This window comes from Aulostomus chinensis, chromosome 9, assembly GCF_037954235.1.
Source record: "Aulostomus chinensis isolate RoL2024-O1b breed Wild chromosome 9, RoL_Achi_v1.0, whole genome shotgun sequence".
NCBI classification, from domain to species: domain Eukaryota; kingdom Metazoa; phylum Chordata; class Actinopteri; order Syngnathiformes; family Aulostomidae; genus Aulostomus; species Aulostomus chinensis.
The window spans coordinates 7,761,591-7,784,844 of NC_141328.1; the positions used below are offsets into that span (position 1 = coordinate 7,761,591).

At 43.0% G+C, this 23,254-nt stretch overlaps 1 protein-coding gene across 2 annotated transcripts in view; it reads left to right on the forward strand.

Moving 5' to 3' along the window:
- The window catches only part of LOC147255647 (nuclear receptor coactivator 3-like), a 63,388-nt gene that overhangs the window by 31,872 nt on the left and 8,262 nt on the right, over positions 1–23,254 (forward strand). For both annotated transcript variants that reach the window (XM_086213474.1, XM_086213473.1), the window contains exons 2-11: positions 5,685–5,777; positions 13,041–13,148; positions 13,555–13,715; positions 15,501–15,601; positions 15,693–15,867; positions 18,782–18,964; positions 20,695–20,781; positions 20,881–21,021; positions 22,225–22,372; positions 22,668–23,179. In XM_086213474.1, the coding sequence (XP_086069600.1) occupies positions 13,060–13,148; positions 13,555–13,715; positions 15,501–15,601; positions 15,693–15,867; positions 18,782–18,964; positions 20,695–20,781; positions 20,881–21,021; positions 22,225–22,372; positions 22,668–23,179 (1,597 nt within the window). In that variant the 5' untranslated portion in view covers positions 5,685–5,777; positions 13,041–13,059. The remainder of the gene's footprint in view (positions 1–5,684; positions 5,778–13,040; positions 13,149–13,554; positions 13,716–15,500; positions 15,602–15,692; positions 15,868–18,781; positions 18,965–20,694; positions 20,782–20,880; positions 21,022–22,224; positions 22,373–22,667; positions 23,180–23,254) is intronic.

Sequence of the window (23,254 nt, forward strand, 5' to 3'; positions counted from 1 at the left end):
TCGTCCCACATTTAGCTTTGTGAAGGTAGTGTTTTACCAGTGCGTTTGCTAGTGGAGCTAATAGCTAAATAACCTACGGAAAAACATGCATAACCGGATTAAAATATGCTCAGTAGTTAAATGGTCAAAAGTTATTTGATAAACTTAAAATAAGTGGTGATCAGTTAGATCTTTAGCAAGTCAATCATATTCAAGTAAAAAGAAAAACTGTGACATATACACACGGTTCCCTCAGTCATGAATACCTTAGAGAAGTCATGGAGTTTGAAAACTGCAATTTTCAGGCCTGAAACATTTTTTTTTAAATAAAATAAAAGTCATGGAAATTTGCCTCACAAGTGATATGTGGTCCAGCACAAAACAACTGAGAAATTTGGTTAATAGTAGTTTACTCTAACACACGTTCATTTCTGATTAAACTACGTAGCTTGTCATACACACGTGTGAACAGATGCTTCAGAAAGAATATGGTCAGGAAGTCTTTCCTCACAGGCCCGAAAAAGCCATGGAAATTTGTTGGTAAAAAATAAGCATGAACTTGAATGAAGAGCACAATGACTATATACTGCATAATGCAAATTATGCGCACAGTTGTATGCAAAACGTATAGGAGGAAAAGATATTGCAAAAGTGCATTAAGGGGCTGAAATAAATACTGTATGGCAATGAAGTGACTCTGTTCAGGGAGATGGGCTAATGTTGTGCATAACCTACTTCATATTCATATCAAATCAATAATTAAAGCTGATCGGGACCTCCAGGATTAAGATCAAGTATCTCATGAAAAATAAGGTGTGCAAAGTAAAAAGCCTACATGTGTTATTTCTGTGAGTCAAATCCATTTAATGAACATTTCATATCTTCTGTTACCTATCTCATTCTCAGATTTTATCTACAGGCTATAAACATTAATTAAGCTGCCACTATGAGAAAAAAAATATAAAACCACCATTTCTTCTGTCTCAGTCAACAAAAGGTGATTACGGATCTAAAGTGACTCTGAGTTTTTGTTAGTTAAAACTTCTGTTAGTTGTGAATATGTCAAACTAAATCTAATCAGGTTTGATAAGGGATTCAAAAGGATTTGGATTTAATAAGAGGATTTGATAGTGGATTAAGATTCAATAAAATGCTACCGAACCCCGTTTCTTGCCGGGTGGGCAGTTCGCGCCGGCAAACGAAGCACGGCGACAGTGGAGATGGATGAAATTTTCCACAATGACAACTCTTCCAACAACAATGTCATATGAAAAGTTCAATTTGGATAATATTTTGTCCCAAGAAATAACCCATTTAGAAACTGGACAAGATTTGAATCCAAATTATTTTTCTCCTTTGCCAACATTGAGTTCTTGCATTTTTCAACAGGACTTTCAGAGGCTAGAGTGGGTGACATCACACACCGAGTGGGAGAAGGTGTTAAACTGTCTTCATAATGACTGTTGTTTTAACATCTTAACACTTCTTTGACTTTTATCCTTTTTTTTTACACAATGTAAATTTGAAGCAAAAGATTTCAGCTCCAATGTAAAGTAAGATAAGAATTTTCTAACCGGTTGCTTTAGATGGTTTGTCTCCCACAACCATCTGAGAAATCGCCTACTGAGCAGGTTCAGTGTGCAGACAATTTCGAAATTAGTTGGCAGGTTACTGGATGAACCATCTTTCTATCCTGTGCAAACCTCAACCATCAGATAAAAGAAGAAAAGCCTTTGATGTCAATTTTTTTTCTATCAAAGAAACTGTACTCTTCAGTTCTGATGAAACTAATGCTATAGCAGCATCTAGGCTAGAAGCATCTACTCAAATAGCATCCATGCTAGCTGCGCGTATGCTAAGTGTATCTATGCTAACAGCATCAAAGCTAGCCTGGTTAGGAACAGCTATTGTTGTTTTAAACAAGCAGCCAGCCACTGTCAAAGCTTAATCCCTGCTGTGTTTCCTCAAATGACCCTGATTGGTCAAAATCCCTAGTTGGTTGGACACAAACGCATTGAAGCCTGACAGGATGATTTCTCTTGTGACGTCATTTCCGGGTTCGAGCCCCGCCTCCGGCAAGGGATCTTTCTGTGTGCAGTCTCCATGTTCTCCCTGTGTCTGCGTGGGTTCTCTCTGGTACTCCAGCTTCCTCCCACAGTCCAAAGACATCAAGAGGGGACGAGGCTGATTGATACTCTAAATTGAACGTAGGTGTGAATGTGAGTGTGAATGGTTGTCTGTCTCTATGTGTTGGCCCTGTGATGGACTGGTGACCTGTCCAGGGTGAACCTGCCTCTCGCCTGAAGGCTGCTGGGATAGGCTCCAGCCCCCCCACCCCCGCAACCCTTAAAAGAATAGGAGAAGCGGAAGAAAATGGATGGATGGATGGATCTTGTGATGTCATAATCTCGTGAAATTAAACTTCTTTTTTTTTTGGAGAGAAACTAAATGGAAAAGTTATTTCACTTTGTTTCCCATACTTTTTATACAACTGAAAAATTATTTGATGTGGAAATCCTTGACTAAGTCTTTATAAACTTAGCAGTTGGCATCAGCATGAACTGCAGTTGAACCCTCCCAGTTGGTTTTGGATCAGCTGATTAAACTGCTTCTCCAACATCTGGAGTGGGCTGCATTATTTAAAACAAAACAAAACAACTAGTTGATACCATGATATGATATATAATGTTAGATGAGGAATGTTAATTTTTAGAAACATTATTCTAATTTCTATCGTTTTTTCTATCGAAAAACCCATTACGTGATAAAGGTGTAATTCTTGTGCAGATCTGTATCATACAAAAATGTGTTTTTTTTTTATGTCTGTAGAATGTGAGCAGGATATCTCTGCGTAAGGGAAAGTACAACTCAACAGATTAGTCAATATAACAGCTGGTATGTACTTTCATCTCTCTATGTTTTCATTTCTTTTCAAGAAATACTTCAATAATTTATGGAAGTAAATAATTCCTGGGTTGTTTTTCTTTTTTCTGATCCAGTCATGAGTAGCAAACTGGAAGTCCGTTTGAGTCAGTTTCTCTTAATTTTTAGTGACAGAGGCTGGTCGCGTTGGCTCTTCAGCCCCCGTCTCTGAATGCTTATCAGCTCTGATCCCTGTTGTGTCTTCTGTCTTTTAATGATTAATGCATCATGGTGTCAGGTAGCCTGTGGGTCTATTTTGTATTGCAAATTCCTTGATTTATAGTGGACATATTAATTTAAACTTGTACTTCCACGAAGTTTCCTGCAAACAAATATCTTGTCAAATGCAAGCCTAGATGTAAACGTTATTAAGTCCCTGGTTCACTTGAAGGTTCAGAGGAGGCCTGTGAGTGGGCTATTTATCTTATCAGTGCTGTTTGTTGGTTATGTGCAACTTTAAAAGACACCAAGAAGTGTCCATAACATATGTTTCTGCTGTGCACGTGGCTGAGATCTGATAAAGAGACAAACACTTTCGTATCATAACAAAAGTGCAATGATTGCAAAGCAGTAACAGAATGTCTCACCCTTTAGCTAGTTCAGCTAGAGAAGGACGGGTCGCTGTAGATCACCGGTGGCTGGGTGGGTGAGGTTAGAAAGAAACTGGAGTGCACAGCTTTGACTTCACTTTGACATATTACATGGGCTCAATAAAGTTGATATTGCGTTAAAATGCTACTCAGAGGTAGTTTTCAACATGCTACAACATATGATTTTGCATTTGCGGTGTCTGATTAAGCGAAGAGACAAATAACAGCACGTGTCTTAGTGTCAGGCCGTTTGAAGGAGATAAAGATATCTTTGCGATGAAAACCATTGTTTTAATCTATAATATGTGTAATGTTAAAAGAAGACATTCACATCAAACGGTTAAATCGGCTTTTGTCAACAGTGTAAAGGTTTGGAATGCAGCGTTGTTGTTGAGATATGACCTCTGCTGTTTATATCGACTCCCCTCCGCTGTTTATGAGACACTGCGCAGTTGAAGTTCATGAAGTTAATGGCGTCTGTTGGAGCATCCTCGGTAAACTGTGAACCCTGGCTGCGCCTTTTATTACATCTTTAAATTGTGCTGCTTTTTACAAGAAGAAGTTGCTGTCACAGAAGATATTTATCATGTTGCTCAAGTGCATTGATGAAATACAAGCACATTCATACAGTAAGCACTTGTTTAGCTGTGTGGTGTAATTGTAGAGCGTGAGGAGATAAACAGACAAGTGATGAGAGGAGGGAGGGTTGACTGTAAAAAGGCCTCACCGCCTGCAAGCTTAACATTTCTCTACTGACTCAACTGCTATGTCTGAAGCTCATTCACACTGCTTTCATATTCAAGGCTTCACGCCTGTATGAGCCATTAACTAACATTTTTATTCACTCTGGTTTTCATGGCTGCGAGCACGAAGCACGGTAATGATCACATTGAAGGCTCTCTTGTCACTGCTTGTGCGTGCCGCGCAACTCTTTTTTTTTTTTTTTTTTACATTTCTCCTGAACTTTTGCACTAAAAGAATAAAAATGGAGTCAGTTACTCTTTATCACAATTGAGCTGTAAATTTTAACATTTAAGCGGTCCTTCTCTATTTTTCTGCCCTTTCGATTAATAGGAAACACATCGGTAGAAGGAGGGTCTTTGTTGGCGTTTGATAGTCCATACATCACCTAAACTAGAGCACCCACCCCCTCCTCTTTTCTTCCTAACACACACACCGACGGCCCCCATCTGCTCCCAATCATGAGTGCAGCCAGCGGTCAGGTCGCTGTCGGTGAACGCAGGCACACTTAAACACACTCATGTAAACATACACTACCGTACATAGATCTATTTGGTGTGAGGTCAGCCAGTGAAGCACATGTAAGTGAAGTACTTGGTTTTAATCGTGCGCTCTGACGTGGCGCACATCCTCTTAATAAAAATGAAAGTCTATTTGAGACTCTCTGGTACACACACGCGCACACACACACACACACACACACACACACACACAAGGAGGCACAGTGACAGATGAACATGAGACATCCTGGTGGTGTGCTTTACTGATGACAGGGTGTCATGGAAACGCCCAGTGTTCTCCATGGTTACGCACTCTTTACCCCCACGGGATACTCTCTTCTGATTGTTCAGACAGAACACTTGAGCTCCTACAACAACCCAGCGTGGCCACACACACACACACACACACTCACACATTGTTCCTTATCAGGATCTAAATGGACACAAATTAGCCTCTTATGTGCTTTTGGGATTAGAGTGGTGATTTAGCCTAATAATCTGTTTTCGTACTCTTGCTCTTCGTCCATAAAGCACGGCGGTTATTTGGCAATAAAGCTTCGATGTTTCAGTCCAGCTGTACCTTCTACACCTCACATGAATTGTGGCTCACATGTAGCCACGTCCCTCTCAGGTTTCCACCATTTGGCTTCCTGTAAAACTCTTCTCAACATCCCTTTTGTGTGTGTGTGTGTGTGTGTGTGTGTGTGTGTGTGTGTGTGTGTAGGTTTGTTTTGTACGGGGTTAGTCTGGCTGTCTGTGTGTTAATGCAAATGTGTGCAACAGTAATGAAGACAAAAGCACATAGTGAGGCAGTCCTCCCACGACTCATCAAGTCATTAATGTAGCTTCCTGTGCATCTGTCTTCAGGCAGCTCTTTAATAACGCTGCTTGTTAGCCATTAATATCACTGTACTTAAGTATGTTCAACTTTTTTGTGTTTCTTTTCTTCCAGACTCAATTGACCAGCCCACATACGACCACACCCCCGGAGTGAGGGGGGGGGGGGGCGAGATCTGATCGTCCATCATCTCAGCACCGTCACAAGGTGGGCTAACATCCCATATGGTTGGCATGGCAACGGCCCACTAGGTTTAGGTTGAGCAGTTTCTTGTTGTTGCCACATTCTTGCAACATCCTCCTGACCTGAACGCAGGGAACAGTGTGTGTTTTCTGAAGGAGCAAATGTTTTATGGAGGTGTTTTGTGTTTGAGGTTCAGATTTTCTCAGGGTTTCTAACAAGACAGAAGGTGGAATGGCTTTTGAGAGAGTGGCGGTGGTGGTGGCGGTAACAAGAGGAAAACAAAGAGGATGATTTTCAGGCAGATGAGAAAATGAAGAGTGGGAAGACAGCAGGGAGAGAGGAGGAGAAATCAAATTATTCTTTGTGCTCTACCTGCCACAAAGGCTGAAAGAGAGCATTAATCTTTTACCCCTGTCTGCAGGTGACAACAACACGCAAGCATGCATGCACTTGAAAACACACGCACACACACACGGGAGCACACACGCACACCTAACCAAACCACGCATTCTTTCGCTCACAAGCTTCTGCAGATGCTGTTGCACAGATTGCAAGAGTGAGGTCAGTAAGAGAGAGGAGTCCAGTTCCTGGTCTTGATGAAGAAGAAATAAAGAAGTTGTAAATGAGGAGAGATGGGTGGCACCACGGTTTTTCCACGGTTTGTTCGGAGAGTGTCCCATGAATTTGGTAATGTAGTTTAAGACTTTCCAAGTCTTTGATGAATGTGACAATCTCCTGGCTGAATCATCAGTGTAACAGTTGAGCAGCTGCATTAGAAAACATCTGGAAATAAAAAGTAACAGGGTGTGCTGCATTCAGGTTCATGCATAACTGAAATGCATCATTTATAACAATCACAACAAACCTGCAGCAGTTCATCCCATCTAGTTACCAATTTGTAGCTCAAGAAAAGGGCAGCAGGATTTAAAAAAAAAAAGTAATGCGATTATTTTGATTATTGCAATATTATAGTTTTTTTCCCCCTATCATTCTCATAAAAAATCAATTTGAAATTAAAACGGTGTGAATTTTGCAGGGATCTGTATTAAAGATGTCTTGCATCTAAAGAATAGTATTTGCAGGCTTGGATGTCTCTGAAACACAACACTACTTCATTAAGAATGAGATGTCGACACATATTTTGCTTGATTTCTTTCACCTCCCACAATTTTCTGTTGAACTGGGCGAAATTATGATTTCAGTAAAATGTTGATACATTTTTGAGGTCTCTGTTGGAGGTGTTTTTTGTTCAACTTTGCCTTTGGAGATGAAGACAATTAAGCATAATTGAAAACAACAGAAAAGAGAATGTACATTGTTGTGGACTCTGGTCTTTAGCTGTCATACAGCAGTGAAGGCTGTGAGTGACTGTGTGAGGAGTTGCATTGAAGCAGCTGCAGCTCTTGTCATGTCACTGGTGTGAGTTAACATGGCCAGTCCAGGGCTGTGTGCCTCTGTTTTGTCAACACAGATTATGATAGAGCGGCAGGCAGGCAGGCAGGCAGGCAGGCAGGCAGGCAGGCAGGCAGGCAGGCAGGCAGGCAGGCAGGCGACAGCGAGGCTATTTGCATCATCCATCCTGAGCACACCCAACCCGCTAACTCGCTCACCTTCCCCCCTCCCTCCCTCTCTACCCCCCTCTGTTTTTCACCAACACCCTGCCCAAAATTGTCTGTCTTGGGTCTGTATCCTGCCTGCAAAAAGACAGACGATTGTCTAACAGACAGGAAATTCTGTCAGGAAGATCTCTGCGTTTGAGAGATAACTTACACTATTTAAAGTATTTCTTTTTTTTTTTTTTTTTGTTCAAATTTGCTTTCTGTTTCAACCTTGATGGTTTCTCACACACACACACTGAAGAGTCTGAAGAGGTTTTGCTTGACCCCAAATCCGGTCGGGGAAACCCCAGACTGTTCCTGCGACAGAGATAAACCTGCTTGTATGCAGATTGAGTAGGACACAAATTAGAGATATAGCCAACATTGCATTTGTTGTAGCTCATTTGTTCCTGTACTCTCTGCGTCTGCCCCCAGAAACTCCTGACACAGTCTTGTTTGTTGCGTTATTTTTTTTGTTTTTTTTCCCCTCCTCGGCTGTGAGTCATTCTGTCGTGGGAGGTCTTTCGTCTCTCCACTTTTCTGTCTTCCAAAACATTTTTTTTTTTTTTTGCTTTCAGTTTTCAGCAGCTGTTAATCCATTTTAATTCTGCTTCCCTGGAGTATGTTGTTTAACTCAGCAGTATTACTGAAGCACTGCTCATCTCTTTTAGTGTACTACAAAACGCACACACACACTCGCTTGATGCCACTCTATGGGAGGTCTGAGCTGTAAAAGATGTCAAGAAGTTTGACTTGAAATGAAGTTGTTAGATGTAAACCACTCACAGCTCACTTCCTCTTTCCAATGTGTAAAAACATAACTAATTTAGAGACCAGATACTAGAAAACTAGTTATCTGACAAATTTAGTCTGTGAAATTGATAGATAATATTGAATGTGTCCTCTGAAACTAATTTTGACATAAAATATCTTTTAAAAATTATCTTCCAGTAAAAGAAAGCATTTTGAAATATTAAAAAAAAAACAACTGAAATCTAAAAATCGTGCAAGCAGCTCACCAGTCCTTTTTGTAGTTTCCCAAAAAAAAAAATTTAGTTGTAAAAACCAAGCCCAATCCTCTACATTTCCAAGTGTTCTGCTAAACTTAGCTGCAGCTGTTCGGCATTCAGCAAGAGTCGGATGTTGCAGAGTTGTCAATGTTGTGTTTTTAAAGATGCTACCGAACTGCAGCCTACCTTCAGCTCCTCATTGTCCTGACTGTGTTGTGCTTGAACACAGGTGGTCACATGAACAGGGGTGATGTCACATGATCTCATGATCTTTAATGTACACTCTCTCACTCAAATGTGTCCTCAGATATTGGAGCTTGACACTGGTTAAGTTGAAGCTGTACTCTGCAGTTCCTGGATAATTAATCAGTACCTTTTTAAATATGTGACCATTACGATTGGCAAGATTTTTTTGTTATTCGGCAAAATAACAGAACAAACTGAAACTGACACCGATTCTTTGCCCCAAAAGTGTATTTTGCCTTTGAAGTACTCACAGTTATGTGACCTGAGATCTTTCTTCATCACTGCATCATTTCTTTTTGCCTCAGTAATGCAGAAAGAGCCAGTCACGTATATTTAGTTTAAAGCTAACTATGCCTCATGGCTACCAACAACTAAAAAAAAATTGTTCGAAAATGTCTGTTTGTAAAGCTTTAAGTGCATCTGCTAATATAACCTAAGTCCAGCTGTATGCTCAGTAATACCAAGACACTTTGATTCCCGCTTAAAGAAACAAACTATAAACTTCTGATCGTCACTTATTGACGGTTTGGTCAGCGTTGCAATCAGTTGAACCAACTTGCTCATGCTCGTACACGGTAGTGACAAACCGGCAGTGAAATTTTTGGCAACAACTGCTTTTTGGATGAAGGACCATTTTAACATGGTGAGAGAAATGGGAATATTGCTTATAAACACTCCTGTAAACTCTAAACAAGTCAGAAGATGCCCAGTGAAATGACAACTCAATCAGCAAAGCAGTACAGAGAGTCAGCAGTGTAATTTTGGCAATAAATGTTTTTTATTGTAATAAATGTGAACTGATGAATCCAAAACTGGCGCAAGCCTAGTACCTAACCATAGTCTCTGGAAATTAAAAGAATAAATCAAGGAAATAACCAAAAGTCATCACTTTTATGAATGACACAAGGAGATGCTACATTATCTGAGTATGTTAAAGGCTTTAAAAATATATATTTGTACTATCTGAGGGAGATCTTGGTCTGGAGGCCTAGGGTTCAACTGGAAACATTTGCATTAAGCCTTTGGGCTCATGAATGTCTAAAAAAAAAATACAAATTAAAGTTAAATTTGCCTTTAGTGTTTTACCTCATCATGGAACAGTTATTCGGTGACAATTTCATCTCATGTCTGTGGGATTGTTGAGTGAACCTGAACTGGTTTGTATGCTGTATGCGTGTTCTGGTTTTGTCATGAAGTTTTACACTCCAGGATCAGTGTCAGGCTGCTCTCCTGTAGCTGACCTAAAGGAGCTAGTTCCACCCCAGGTGTTGACCCCACTAACCTTCCTTTCACACCCGTCTAATGACCCAGTAAATATGTGGGTCTACTGCCAGCGTGAAAGCAGTGACCCCTTCAAACCACTCAGGTGAAGATCAGAGTTGAGCACCAGGTTGAACCTTATTCTGCTCAGGGTGAAAGTTCAGAACTGCTGTGTACCTGCGTGGATGCACTCACCTGGATGTGTCATAGAGGACTCGTCCACGACGGCTCGGCAGCTAAACTCTCCGCAGCTTCTGCCTGGTAACCGCTCTGATGAACTGGCTCTGATTAATGCCTCCCAATCATCTTCAACCATGAGATTTACTCCCCTGACTTAATTTCTAAGGAATAATTTCAGGTATAAGTTACATCATAGCGGAAAAGACTAAATTTTGATTACATTAGTTGTTGTTTCCAAAACATCTGATAACTAGATAGGTTGTAAATATTTAACAACATTACTCAGAACATTCATACTTCATTGGATGGACCAGATGTTTGAAAAATTTAAAGGTCAATAAAAGTCATTTGTAAAATGTCTATAACCACAGTTGAAAGGGTTGTCACAGCTTGTTAACTGGGTAATAAATACAATGTGATGCATGTGTTAAAATTATTTAGATAGCAAAAGCTTAGTTGGTTAATGAGCCAGTTATTTATCGAACTGTCCTGATTGTGGTGATAAACACTTAAATGCTCATTAGGATGCATTTCATTGTTTATCAGTAAAATAACTATTCAATAAAGTTTAATGAACTATCAGTTAGACAACAATTAATTTTGCATGTATTAACGATGGCTGTATTAAGTGATGCTGATTAATTTGCTTCCTGTATTCACGTATCTGTTTTCTTCTCATGACATTCCTGTTTTAATTATCATTGGTGCATCTTTTCAGCATTGATTCATTCATTCCAAGGCCCGTATCGTTCCTTATTGTTTCTATTCAAGTTTTCTTCATGCTCTAATCAGACTGCATTAACTCAGCCAGTATTTTCTGCCACCCTCACTGTCTAACACCCACTGCAACTCTCTCTCCTTTATATCACCACCTCCTCTCACCCTCTTGCTGCTGTCCGTGCTGCCATCACCATCTACCATTTCCCTCTTTACGCGTCTCATTCCCACTGCCCCCTGCTGCTGTATTGTATCCACCACAGCCCCGCTGCCTCACTGCCACCAGGCCCCACTGCCTGTGGCGTGTAATTGACTTTCTCCCTGCACTGGAAAAGCGGGCGGCCTGCGCCAGGCTGGAGGTGACCCATTTCCCTGGGGCATTCAGCAGCCTCCTAATCAACCATTCTCTGGGGCTGCCTCATTCACTCCGCAATTAGAGCAACTCCCCCTTTGAGAACTCCATCAATAGGCTGTCAGGCAGGCAGGCGAACGGGCTCCATCGGAGTGGTGGCAAAGACGGGGTTTCACTCACACACTGTGCTCGGGCTTATCAAGTTCTGAAGGGTTCGAGCTTATAGCATTCGCCTTCTGCCTGGTGGTAGGTTTCATCAGACAAGAGCAAGTGAGGGTTTTGTCTAACGACGAGCAGCAGACAGGCACACAGGGAAGCAGACAGGAGGATGGGCAGGAAGGAGACGCAGGTAGGCAAGCAGACAAAGGCAGACAGACAGACAGATGGGAGGTACTCGAGGGAGAGATTAAAAGAGAAATTTGAAAGAAACTTAAATCGGGGGGGATTGAGCAAGGGGATCGGCAAGTCTTCAGATCATCCCTGGCTTTTAGAAGAAGACTCATGAGTATTCCCTGTTGTTGTCTTGCTAGGGAATACAACTGAGTTTCACCTGGTCTTGAAGACATGCATAAAAGCAGCTTTCATATTGATTCTGTCTCAATAAGACAGTGTGTTCATCGCTTGTTGCAGCTGAATATGATCTTGTTGCAAGCCAAGACTGCACGACTGAAGACTTGAATATTCTTTATCCAAGAAACAAGACCCGAAAAAAAAGGAGCAGACATTTTCGGGGGATTGCTCTGATCCCTCAAGAAGGCGTCTGAGATGATGGTGCACGATGATTAAATAACAGGCTGGCATCTCTCCCCTGCCATTGGCCTGATTTGCTATGCAGGAGAGGCAGTGCTCTGGTCAGAGGATAACCATGTAATCAATGGAATGAAAAAAGCTGCTCTGGCTGTGAAGGTTAAGAGGGGTACTGGAGGCTTTCAGCCCACTGTGTGCGCCACACATGCATTCAAAACACACAGCAGACAGTCTGAATGTTACATCTCCTCCTCTTCCTCCCCTCTCACCTGTTCCTCTTCCCTCTTGTCTTTCTTTGACATGCCTTTATCTCTCTTTCTCACTGCTCGCTCCCTCCTCCCTCCCTCCCTCTGTCTGCCTCCGCCTCTTTTCGCTCTGATTCCCCCCTCTGTATTTCCTCTTCCTCTGCATTTTCTCTGTCTCCCACTATATTTGTGCTCTCTCTCTCTCTCCTTCATTTACTTCCCCCCCCCCCATCCCTCCCTTCCTCCCTCCTACCTTTCCCCAGTGTCAGCCGTTGTCACTGTGGCAAAGAAAGTGACCAATCAGAGCTCACTTCACAGCACCGGCTTCTCCCTCCCTCTCTTATTTTTTCCGTTCCTTCCCTGTATTCCCTTCTCCTCCTCCTCCTCCTCCTCCTCCTCGCCTCCCAGCAGCCTTTATCAGCTCACTTCCTGGAGACGAAATGTGATGCATTATGGGAGACAGACGGCTGTCTAACGGGGTTAGTTGTGCAGCGTGGCTTATCATCAGAGACACTGCTAATCCTGTGTGTGTGTGAGTGTGAGTGTGAGTGTGTGCGCTTTTGTGCTTGTGTGGTTGTGTGCGCCACATGAGCTGATGAACTCCCGCATGCACAGGCCCACACGCACACACAAACAAACACAACCTCTCATGCTTACTCTCATTTTCTCAGAGGAAGAGGCTGACGAGACATGTTTATGTTCGTCAGTTGCTGCCAGGAGAATATGATTTGCATGATATAAGCATATTTTGCTCTGGTGTGTACTGCAAAACAGTTGTTGTGTATCCAGTGTTAACCTGCCTTTGCATTGGGTATTTTCACTGAGTTGAAGAGATTACCATGTCATTGCGAATTGCCCATACAACAGCTAAAAGGCTGGTAAGACGGTTGTCTTAAAAGTCTTATTTCCACACGTGTGTGTTCCTCTCCCAGGTGCTGATATGTGTACACGATGAGTGGATTGGGGGAGAACTCCATGGAACCTCTGAGCTCAGAAAGCCGTAAGCGCAAACTCTCCACTTGCGACACGCCTGGTCTTGGGTGAGTGTGACTGATCAGCAAAAGAGAAGAGAAATTGGGCTACTGGGTCAGTGGTTTCTCTAGAGCAGGTCACGTGGTTCCTTCATTGGAGTAGTCAGTCAGTTTTGGTTGAAAGCTTTTGAGGCTGAATGACTTTTCTTTCTTCCTCAGTATGAGTTTTCTTAAGTTTAAAACCATTTTTCAAGAGAGATTTTTAACAATACTCGATAAATACAACACACATATTATGAATAAACTGCCCCCTATTGTGCAAAATAGTGCCAACAGGATTTAAACACTTAATTTCTGCCAACATCCCCCTCTATTGATTTAAAATACCCCCCCCCCCAAAAAAAAAGGAAAACTGGAAGAAAACTGGAGGTGTCACTCTTGCTCAGCTTTCATTTTTGCACATCGCCCCCTGCAGGTGTGAGAGGAAGCGGCGGGAGCAGGAAAGTAAATACATCGAGGAGCTGGCTGAGCTGATCTCCGCTAACCTCAGCGACATCGACAGCTTCAATGTCAAACCAGACAAATGTGCCATTCTCAAAGAGACAGTGCGCCAGATCCGCCAAATCAAAGAGCAGGGTGAGTGGACACAGGTGATGTAGAAGACTTCTGAAGGCCAGGCAGGTGCTCTGCCAGTCGGATGGATTGTTGAGAATTTGTTCGTCGGAAATATGTCAAAATGTGTTTTGGTGAGAGGAAGTGGGAAGAGACATCTGGGTTTTTTGCAGCATCCAGAGTTCTCCAGCCCTGAACACACACGCCTCCTCTGAGCCCAGGTGCAAGGACGAAGCAGTCATTCATCTCCCACAAATTTCACAGCCTCAAATGTTTATGTTTGGGAGTAAACATGGGCACTGCTAAGTGAGCCTGTCGTGTGTGTGCGTGTGTGTTAAGCACAGCTGTGTGCTGGCCTTTCCAGGGGCTGTTTAATTGGACGATTGCAGGTAATCACATGCCCATCCATTTCGCTCAACTGCCAAATTAACAGTTCTGCTACAGCTGCCGTTTTCATGCGTCTGTCCTCAGTATGCAGCGGTCATTTCTACAGCAAAAGTAGAAAGCCCTGGGCTGAGACACTTGCTCTGCAGATGCACCGTTAGTACAGAGTGGACATTTGGATTCAAACCGGTGTGAGTTGAAATTTGACTTTTCAAGGTGAATTTCTCACTATCAGAGGGGGAGAACCGGAGGTGGATTTTGTTCTTGTGCTTCTGCTCAGCTCAGTTAGCGTCTGCCACCTCGACAGGAAGGGGAAGAGGCTACAGCTGGCCCTGACTGGCTGCTGACAGGTTGCCATAGTTACAGGAAGTGAAGACAGACATGACCCAGGCTTTTAGACTTGTCTCTCGTTCTGTACCTGTTCCTCTTCTCCTCTTCTCGCTTCCAGTTGCTCTTTCTGCCAGTCCTCACTTTGCCTTTTTTTTAAATCACTCATCACTGTTTTTCATAGCAGTTGGATTTAATGTACTTTGCCCCCCCCCCCCCCCCCCCGGCAATGTCTCATCTGTATTGCTGCACAATGAGGTGCAGCATCTTAAGGTTTGCTCCCAGCATCTTAACATATTGGGTGAACTGATGGAGTGCACCCTCTCTCTCTCTCTCTCTCTTTATCTCCCTCATGCTGTATGTCTCATTTTCTTCTTCTCTACCTAACTTCACACTGCCTGCTTGTAGGCAGCAATGGCTTCTTTTTTCTTTGTGTGGGTATCTGTGCCCCTTGGGAGCTAATCAAATAGAATGATTCCTGTAGCCGAGGAGCCCCCCCCAGACCAAGCCTTGCATTAATACAACAAACCAAATGCCAGACGCTTTTTTTTTTTCTTCCCCTGGCATCATCTCCATCCACAGCAGTCCGTCTCTCCCCGTCTCTATCCATCTCTCTCACTGCCTTGCACTCTCTCAGCCTCAGCCCCTCCATTAATTTGGGTACCTCGGCTCATGCCCCTGCACTATTACAACTTCCCGAGCCTCTCTAGCTCTCTCCGGCGCGCTCTCTCTCTCAGCCCCAGCCTACCAGACAGTCCCTCAGAGTCTGACACTGAATATAAAGCATGAGGACGGCTGCTACCTGCTCCACATGCACCCAGCCCTCTACTCCTCCTCACGGGCTCCTCAGAGAAACCTGCCTCTGTCCATCTCCCTCCTTACCTGTAGTTTAATATTTTTTTAAAAAGGTGAAGCTTGAGAAACGCTGCTCCCTGCTGGAGAAGCTAGAGTAGTGAACACCGAGCAGCCTCCTCTAGTTTCAGGTTTGCGCTCACCTTGTGTTTCTCCTTTAATTCTTTGCAGATAGCTGGGCTCAAAGTGGCTTTTGTTTCACATTTTCCTCATATATTTCCTCTCTTTGACTTCCCTCTCATACAGGAAAAGCTTCATCCAGTGACGATGATGTTCAGAAATCAGACGTCTCCTCAACAGGTCAAGGGGTAATTGACAAGGACCATTTGGGGCCTCTCCTGCTGCAGGTGAGTCCCATCTTTATCAAATGTGTGCCATTTATTCAAGGTTTGATTGGATATACTAACCACTGGTGACTTCCTGTTGCTCTGCTGCCAGGCGTTAGACGGCTTCCTGTTTGTGGTGAACCGCGAAGGCAGTATCGTGTTTGTGTCGGACAACGTGACACAGTACCTGCAGTACAAACAGGAGGAGCTCATTAACACCAGTGCGTACAACATTCTCCATGAGGAAGACAGGGAGGAGTTCCACAAGAACCTGCCCAAGACCAACAGTGAGACACACACACACACACACACACAGAGTTGCAGACATGTTTTCCACCACTAGCAGTTTTAGGGCCTGTTTGGTGCTGGTGTCTAATCTTGAACCAGTTCTGTGGATTTCAGCTCACAGCAGCACGAAGAGCTCCTTATGTCTGGGGCTGGGTTTGGGATTAACAAGAGAAACAAGACCAACTACAACTTAATCACTAACCATAGCAATCCTCACAAGCTGCGCATATGGGGCTGGGAAAACAGCTGACTGAAATTTACAGCAACTCTGACATCACGGTGTCTCTGTTGCCTGCTGGAAAGTAAATCAGTTCTTAGAATATTCGTGAGTTGACCTGTAGACTTGGTCATTCTCTGATCGCTCCAAGTTTTCTCCTTAAAGGGCCAAAGCTCAAACTCATTTGTGGTCTGCAGGTTAAAAGCCAACACATATTTGTGTTGTTAAAAAAAAATTGTGTGTGTGTATCACTGCCTTTAATGCCTCTGAATGTTTTTCTCATTCTACTCTTACAAAATTGACTTGCACAAAGTGTCACTCTACTGCCTGATCAAATTGCGAGAGAACAATTATGAGGGATCCTACATATTTCAAGAGCGTTTTTTTTTTGTTTACCTCACAACAAAAGCAAAATGAAATAGTAAGTGATTTATTACACTTTGTCCAATATTTAACATATAACTCTGATTTGGAGAGTTTAGAAAAATGCCCTTAATTTTTTAAACGATCACTCAGAAATCGTGTGCCTGTTTATTTTATCCCGCTAGCGGCAACATCATTGTAGAATAGTCCAGCTGCTATCGCCAAAGAAAACTCTTGGTTCAAAACAAAGTCTTTATTAGGACATATTCATTCATCAGGCCAGACTGCTGCCGTGCTATGCGATTTTTTCTTTTTGTTGGTTTCACAATAGAGAACAAATTAGCCAAGCACTACGAACAATACAGCATTTCTTTTCCAAATGTAGATTGCGCATTTGTCAGCAGCAATTCTTGCCACCTCTTAAACAGCTACCTGGCGTTCAGAAATCCCTAAACTTCAGTAGGCAGAGATTTCCATTGTCAACTATCACGAGACTTAAAGTTGAAGCAAGTCTGAAGTGACGGTAGGTTTGTGTTGGGGGAAAGAAAGTGTATGATCTCCTTACAACTTTAGGAAAACCAGGCATACATGCTCACAGGGAAGCCTCACATCTGCTGAGAAGTAAACCCTGCTTGACAACTTCCACAGGGCCAAGCTATAAAACAAACTTTGAGATCATACAAAAACTCTACATGCATGTCAGCGTAAACTCCCTCCCTCATTCACGCTCCTCCGTTCTTAACTCCTCTCACTGTAATGAGGAGCTCCTGGGAAGATCGTTCATGTGCACGAGAGCTTTACAGCGACACACATGCACACACACACCTGACACAGCACATACACACACGTGCACGGAAGCACCCACCCACTCGGCGCTAAGCAGACAGAGCGTAGCGCAGCTGTCAGTCACACTCAGTGGTCCAGACAGTGTAAAACAGGCCTGAGCTCTATTCAGATCCCATGGCAGCCATCTGGAAACTACTTACTGCTGAATAATGCACCTCCACACTTTCCTCTGCTTAATTCATTGTCTTTGCATGTGCATGTTTGTATTTACACGCCAGTAATGTCAGTTACAGGAATGTATTTTTTGAAGGTGCAGCATAAGCCCATGAGTGTGCACCGAGCCCTATTTATAAAGCTGATTAATTATGAATATGTGTGCTCAACTGAACCTGCCACTCGATTAACACTGCAGTAATGTTCCTGAGCAGCAGCGGCTCTAACATGTCATTGACACGTCCTCTCACTTATTCCTCCTTTCCCTGCATACTCCGTTATTCATTCACTCTCTTCATCTTTTAAGACTCATCTCTATCTTTTCCTGTGAGCGTCCCTCGTATCTCTCTCGACTCACTCTTTCTCAGCCTCATTCATACTTAATATGGCTGCCTACTAAGATGAATATTGTGGTTGTCTGTTTCTCAACCCGCTTCTTTCTGTGCTCCCACCCCTCATTGTGTCTCGCTCTGCCGCTCTGCCCCCTTCATTATCTTTTTGGATCCATGAATGAAATACGCTCTCGCTGCACATTCCTGCGAGATGACCGCTGACCACGCCAGCTAGAGTTAAATACACAAAACACACACATACAGTAACAAAACTCTGGTGCAGAGTAGGCTTTTGTTGTTGGCTGTCTGAGGGGAAACTGGCTGCCCTAGTGACCGTGCTGCCTTTTCTCCATTGAGGAGAAAAACCCAAGGCCTTGTTAAATCACCTCTGCTATCAGTTAGGCCCTCTCCACCTCCACCCATCTACACCCCCCACCCCCGAGTCCTCTTGTGTATCCTCTCTGCACCTGCCAGACAGGAACCTCCAGCCAAATCAAGGCCCCAGATAAGGCTTCACACAGACCTTGGAGGACAGTTGGATGTCTCTCTGAAGTTTCCCCCTCTGTGAAGGTGACCCCTGTACAAGTGTGTGTGTGTGCGCGCTGTAATGAGGAGTCAGGGCCTAAATGAGGATAGATGGCTGAGTGTCCCTGGCCTCTGCCCGCTGCAGAGCAAGCTGAGAGGGAGAGATATTGGAAATCGACACCTTAGCTACATTAATCCCATGGTCCATTTAGCCTGGATACGAACAGCAGGAGAGGCGTCTGCTTCTCCGTTTAAGAGGGAAAATACATGATTCAGTTTGGTTTGTTTTCATTGTTGGTGCGTGTGTGTGTGTGTGTGTGTGTGTGTGTGTGCGCGCGTGCGTGCGGCAGGATAGGGTGTGAGCTGTATGTGAAATTTGATTACTGGCTGTTCAGAGCTGCTTGCGGTTTCCAGTCCCAGGAGTTACACATTCAAAAATCCCTGTCTAAATATCTGTCTGTTTGTTTCCCTCTTCAGTAAATGGAGTGTCGTGGGGAAATGAAGCAGCCCGACAGAAGAGTCACACCTTTACTTGCCGGATGCTGGTTAAATTTGGCCATGCCCACGGCCCCATGGAGGAGGGGCCAGGAGGGCCACGCTATGAGACCATGCAATGTTTTGCTCTTACTCAGCCCAAGGCCATGATCGAGGAAGGCGAAGGTACGCTGGCAGAGTCCCATATGCGCTCATTTTTAGTGCATTTGCTTCCATTTTACAACTTCACTGTCTTGAAAAATACATTTGTCTGTAATTTTTGGCAACAGTTAGAGTCCCCGTCCCATCAAACAATGTTTTGTTATTTCGCTTGGCTGTTCAGCTCCACTGTGCAGAATAATGTATGTGCAATGACATTGGGAGGCTGTTGAAGGAGGAAAGTTTCTTGATTCAAGTTAAATCAAAGTTAAGCAGGGATATTGTGACATCACAGCGTAACTTAAAACTATTATTTTCCCCGCAACCACTTTGTATAATAACATTTTTGGGACGTTTTATTTAAAGGTGTTTGGATACTGATTATTCTGATTCTGATTATTTGAAAAAAAAAATCAATTTTGAATACACACACACACACACACACACACACATACATATGCGCACATAGTACATTGTTAAATACCTTGATTCAAGACCACAAAACAAAAAAAATGCTCATTTAAAACTGTATCAAGCTTTCGATTTGCAAAATATTGCGAACAAAACAGACAACATGTGTTTTTCACTAATATATTCCAAGGTTTGTTCTTAAGAAGTATCCTAAGAAAAGTCATTATCTCCTGACGTGTTCTTCAACCAAAGAGCTGAAAAGAAATGTTGAGAGGGAGAGAGGTCAAGAACGTCCAAACTAAAATCCTGACGGAGCAGCACAGATTCCAAATAAAGCAGTGTTAAATTCTGAAGAAGAGCTGAAGGAAGTGTCAGTTGTGGATAACATAACAACAAAAATACACTTCAGATGGTCCAAATATAGCGATCGCTGTGTCTGAAGAAGAGCCTAAAACTGATTAAGTTACGAAATGGTTTGATCTCTCTATTCATTATGGCAGTCAAACTACGCAGCCATGTATTGCAATTGGTGTTAATCAACCTGTAACCTGTGGTGATTGAACTGTGTGGACGCTGGAGGGAAAGGCTCGCCCAGAGTGAGCTGGACCAGTACGTCAGGGTCAATATTGGAAAGAACCCACTGTGTGCAACCAGCTGAGTGTTTGTACACAGACCAAGTGTGTCTCATGCCAAGTGTGATTGATGTGAATATTACTGTAGTATATCTATTGTTTATTGTTTAACACCATAAAGTTCTGTAAAACAAGGAAAATATAATAGGTTATTAAAAATACAGTATTTCTAAGGAGATATATATATATATATATATTTTATTTTATTTATTTTTTTTAGGAAACCCTCAAAAGCAGTTTTATTACACAAACATGTTCTGCCCAAGGATTCTTCCAATTTAAAGGGAGGTTTTCCTGTCACCAAGTGCTTGCTCAGTGTTTAAATGTTTGATTCTCTGTGAATGTATCAAAAGTCAAGTCAAGTCAGTCTGACTTGTATAGCACCATATCACAACAAAAGTTATGTCATAACATTAACAAGTAGAGCTGGTCCAGCACCACACTCCGTCAATTAATATACACCCAACAATTCTCCATGAGCGAGCACATCTTACAACAGTAGCGATGAAAACCTTCCTCCAGATCACGGCTCAATGGGAACGGCCATCTGCTTTGACTGGTTGGGGGCAAAGAGAGGGGGAAAGTGGGAAAAGTGTGTTTGAGACACGCTGTATATGAAAAGTACATAGTTTCTGTTATAATTGGCACCATATGAATAAAATCAAATTGAAGTGAAAACTGTGTACGTGGGTTTGACTTTTCTTTCACATGCAGATCTTCAGTCATGTATGATCTGTGTGGCCCGTCGGGTGACAGCCATGGAGAGAACAGAGAGTTTCAATACCCGACATGAGCTCTCAGGTGAGGACCTGCATAAACAACCACAGATGCTCAAATAGGCCAAATCTTCAACCGTGACTCATCTCCTCCCTCAACTCCTTGTCCTCCTTCTGTCCTCAGGTAAACTGATCCAGGTCGACCAAAACTCTCTCCGAGCGTCGATGCGTCCAGGCTGGGAAGATTTGTTGAGACGTTGCATTCAGATGTTCCTTCAGCACAGTGATGGGCAGCCCTGGTCGCACAAACGGCACTACCATGAAGGTGGGTCACACGGGCAAGCAAACCAAGAATGAGCTACAGATGTGCTTCATCTAAGAGCTGTACAATGTAACAGCTGGAGGCAGCGTCTTACACCCTTTGATCTGGAGTGTAGGACTTTTTATTTTGATCCAAACAATATTGCAGGTGTGAAACCTCCCCCAGACCATAGCCAGATTTGGGCAACAAAAAAACATGGTCTCAGACTGGATTAAACTGAACCATATTTTGATTACTCTCATATATAAAAATTTTTTTTGAGTGGTTTGGGTTTATTCACCATTTACTAGAAGTCACACCAGGAACTAGCAGTGCACAGATTACAGTCATAACTCCAGCTCCATGGCTCAGGAAGATCGGGACGTAGAAATTAAATTCTGAAGAATGGCAGGTGGATCGCAAGTCGTGAAATTTATAAAATCAGCATCTCCGCTGAAGCCCAATATCTATGAATCTTTTTTTTTCCTGGAATTTTGGGCATCAATAACATAATGTTTCTTTTAATTCATAATAAATTGCAGTGTAGAATTATAACCAGCGATAGAGTCACTTTGTGTTAGTTGTCTTGGGTCAGCGAGAGAACGAGAGGGATTTCACCTGATGTTCTTGAAAAGTTCTTTTTTATTTTCTTTACATTTAACGTATGTAGGCATTGAAACTGTAGTGAAACCTATTACTTCTTACATTTCAGTAGATCATTTTCATGTGTTGACTCAGCTCAGTGGAATTCAAAAAGCAATAGGTGGATTAAAATATCCATGCAGGACTTTAATAATTCCTATGGGTGAATGAATTTTTCCGTACAACCTAATGCAGATTTGGATGGTGTCGGAATTGATTTCACTACAGGGAACCAACCGAGAGAAGAGGATAAGAAGAAGGGAAACGTATAGTTGCCAGGCAACTTCAAGCTGATGGTAGCAGCACAATGACATCAGACGCATGAACAAAAAAATCAGTGACAACTATAGGGTGAGAAAAGCCCTCATAGATTATGACAGTGGGAGATTAGAACATCATATAAAGTTCCTTGTTGTGCTTTGATAAGTACAATTGCAAATCAACACCAGCTGGCTAGAATATATAGAATGTAACAACAAGATATGGTGGGTCTTGGTGCAGACTTTCAGGTGTGAAAAAAGAGCTCCTTCAAAACTGCTATATAGATAAACCATATTATTGATCTGTTTTCTTCTGTTTGTGCAGCCTTTCTGCAGGGTCACGCCGAGACACCCCTGTACCGTTTCTCCCTGTCCGATGGCACCCCAGTCACAGCCCAAACCAAGAGTAAACTGTACCGCCATCCAATGAGCAACGAACCGCAGGGCTTTATCTCTACTCACCTACTTCAGAGGTCAGAAACTGAAAATACGCACTCTTCTCAAACACAGCGAAGGATTTGTATTGATTTTTTTTTTTAAAGCACTTCCAGCATATCTATGGAAGGCAGCTCAGGCATTCATGGTACAAGAAAAGCTGAAGTAGCAACTGAAGTAGCTTTTATGCACCTAAGTCCTGTGAACAGTGAGAATCCACACAGCAGCTGGTACTGTAATTGTGTTTATGTCAAGCCTCTACAGTTTGAGAGAGGTTATTGTGAGGAATTCTGCATTTTTCAGACTTTTTTTTTCTCCTCTCCTCTTAACCAGGGAACCAAATGGTTACCGCTCAGCTCAGGGTGGGAGTATGATGCCCAACCCAATGAGACAACAGGGCATAGGAGGCCCCAACCCAAATGCCCAAATGAACATGAATGCCAGTGGGGGGATGGGCATGGGTGGCATGAACAGGGGCTTTGGGATGAACGAGCAAGGCCACATGGGTCATATGGGTCAGATGGGAGGCGCCTCTACCTATGGAGGGAGCAGTGGAGGAGGAAATGGAAGTGGAGGCATGGGCAACCGTATGATGCAGATGAATCAAATGGGACAGATGAATCAGGTGGGGCATATGAATCAGATGGGTCCCATGAATCACCCAGGCCAAGGCATGCCACAGCACCCACAACAGCCTCCATTTCAGAGCACTGGTGGTTTTGGACTAAGCGGCTTGAATAGCCCTTCAGGAAGCCCCCGAATGGGTGGTCCCCAGCCGGGACTCTTGATGTCACCCCGCAACCGAGGGAGTCCGAAGATGGGCGCCAATCAGTTCTCGCCTGGAGGTAATTCAATTAGCGTTGAGTGATCTTGCATCAGCATCATTTATGAATAGATTGACACTTTAATTGGATTTTAAG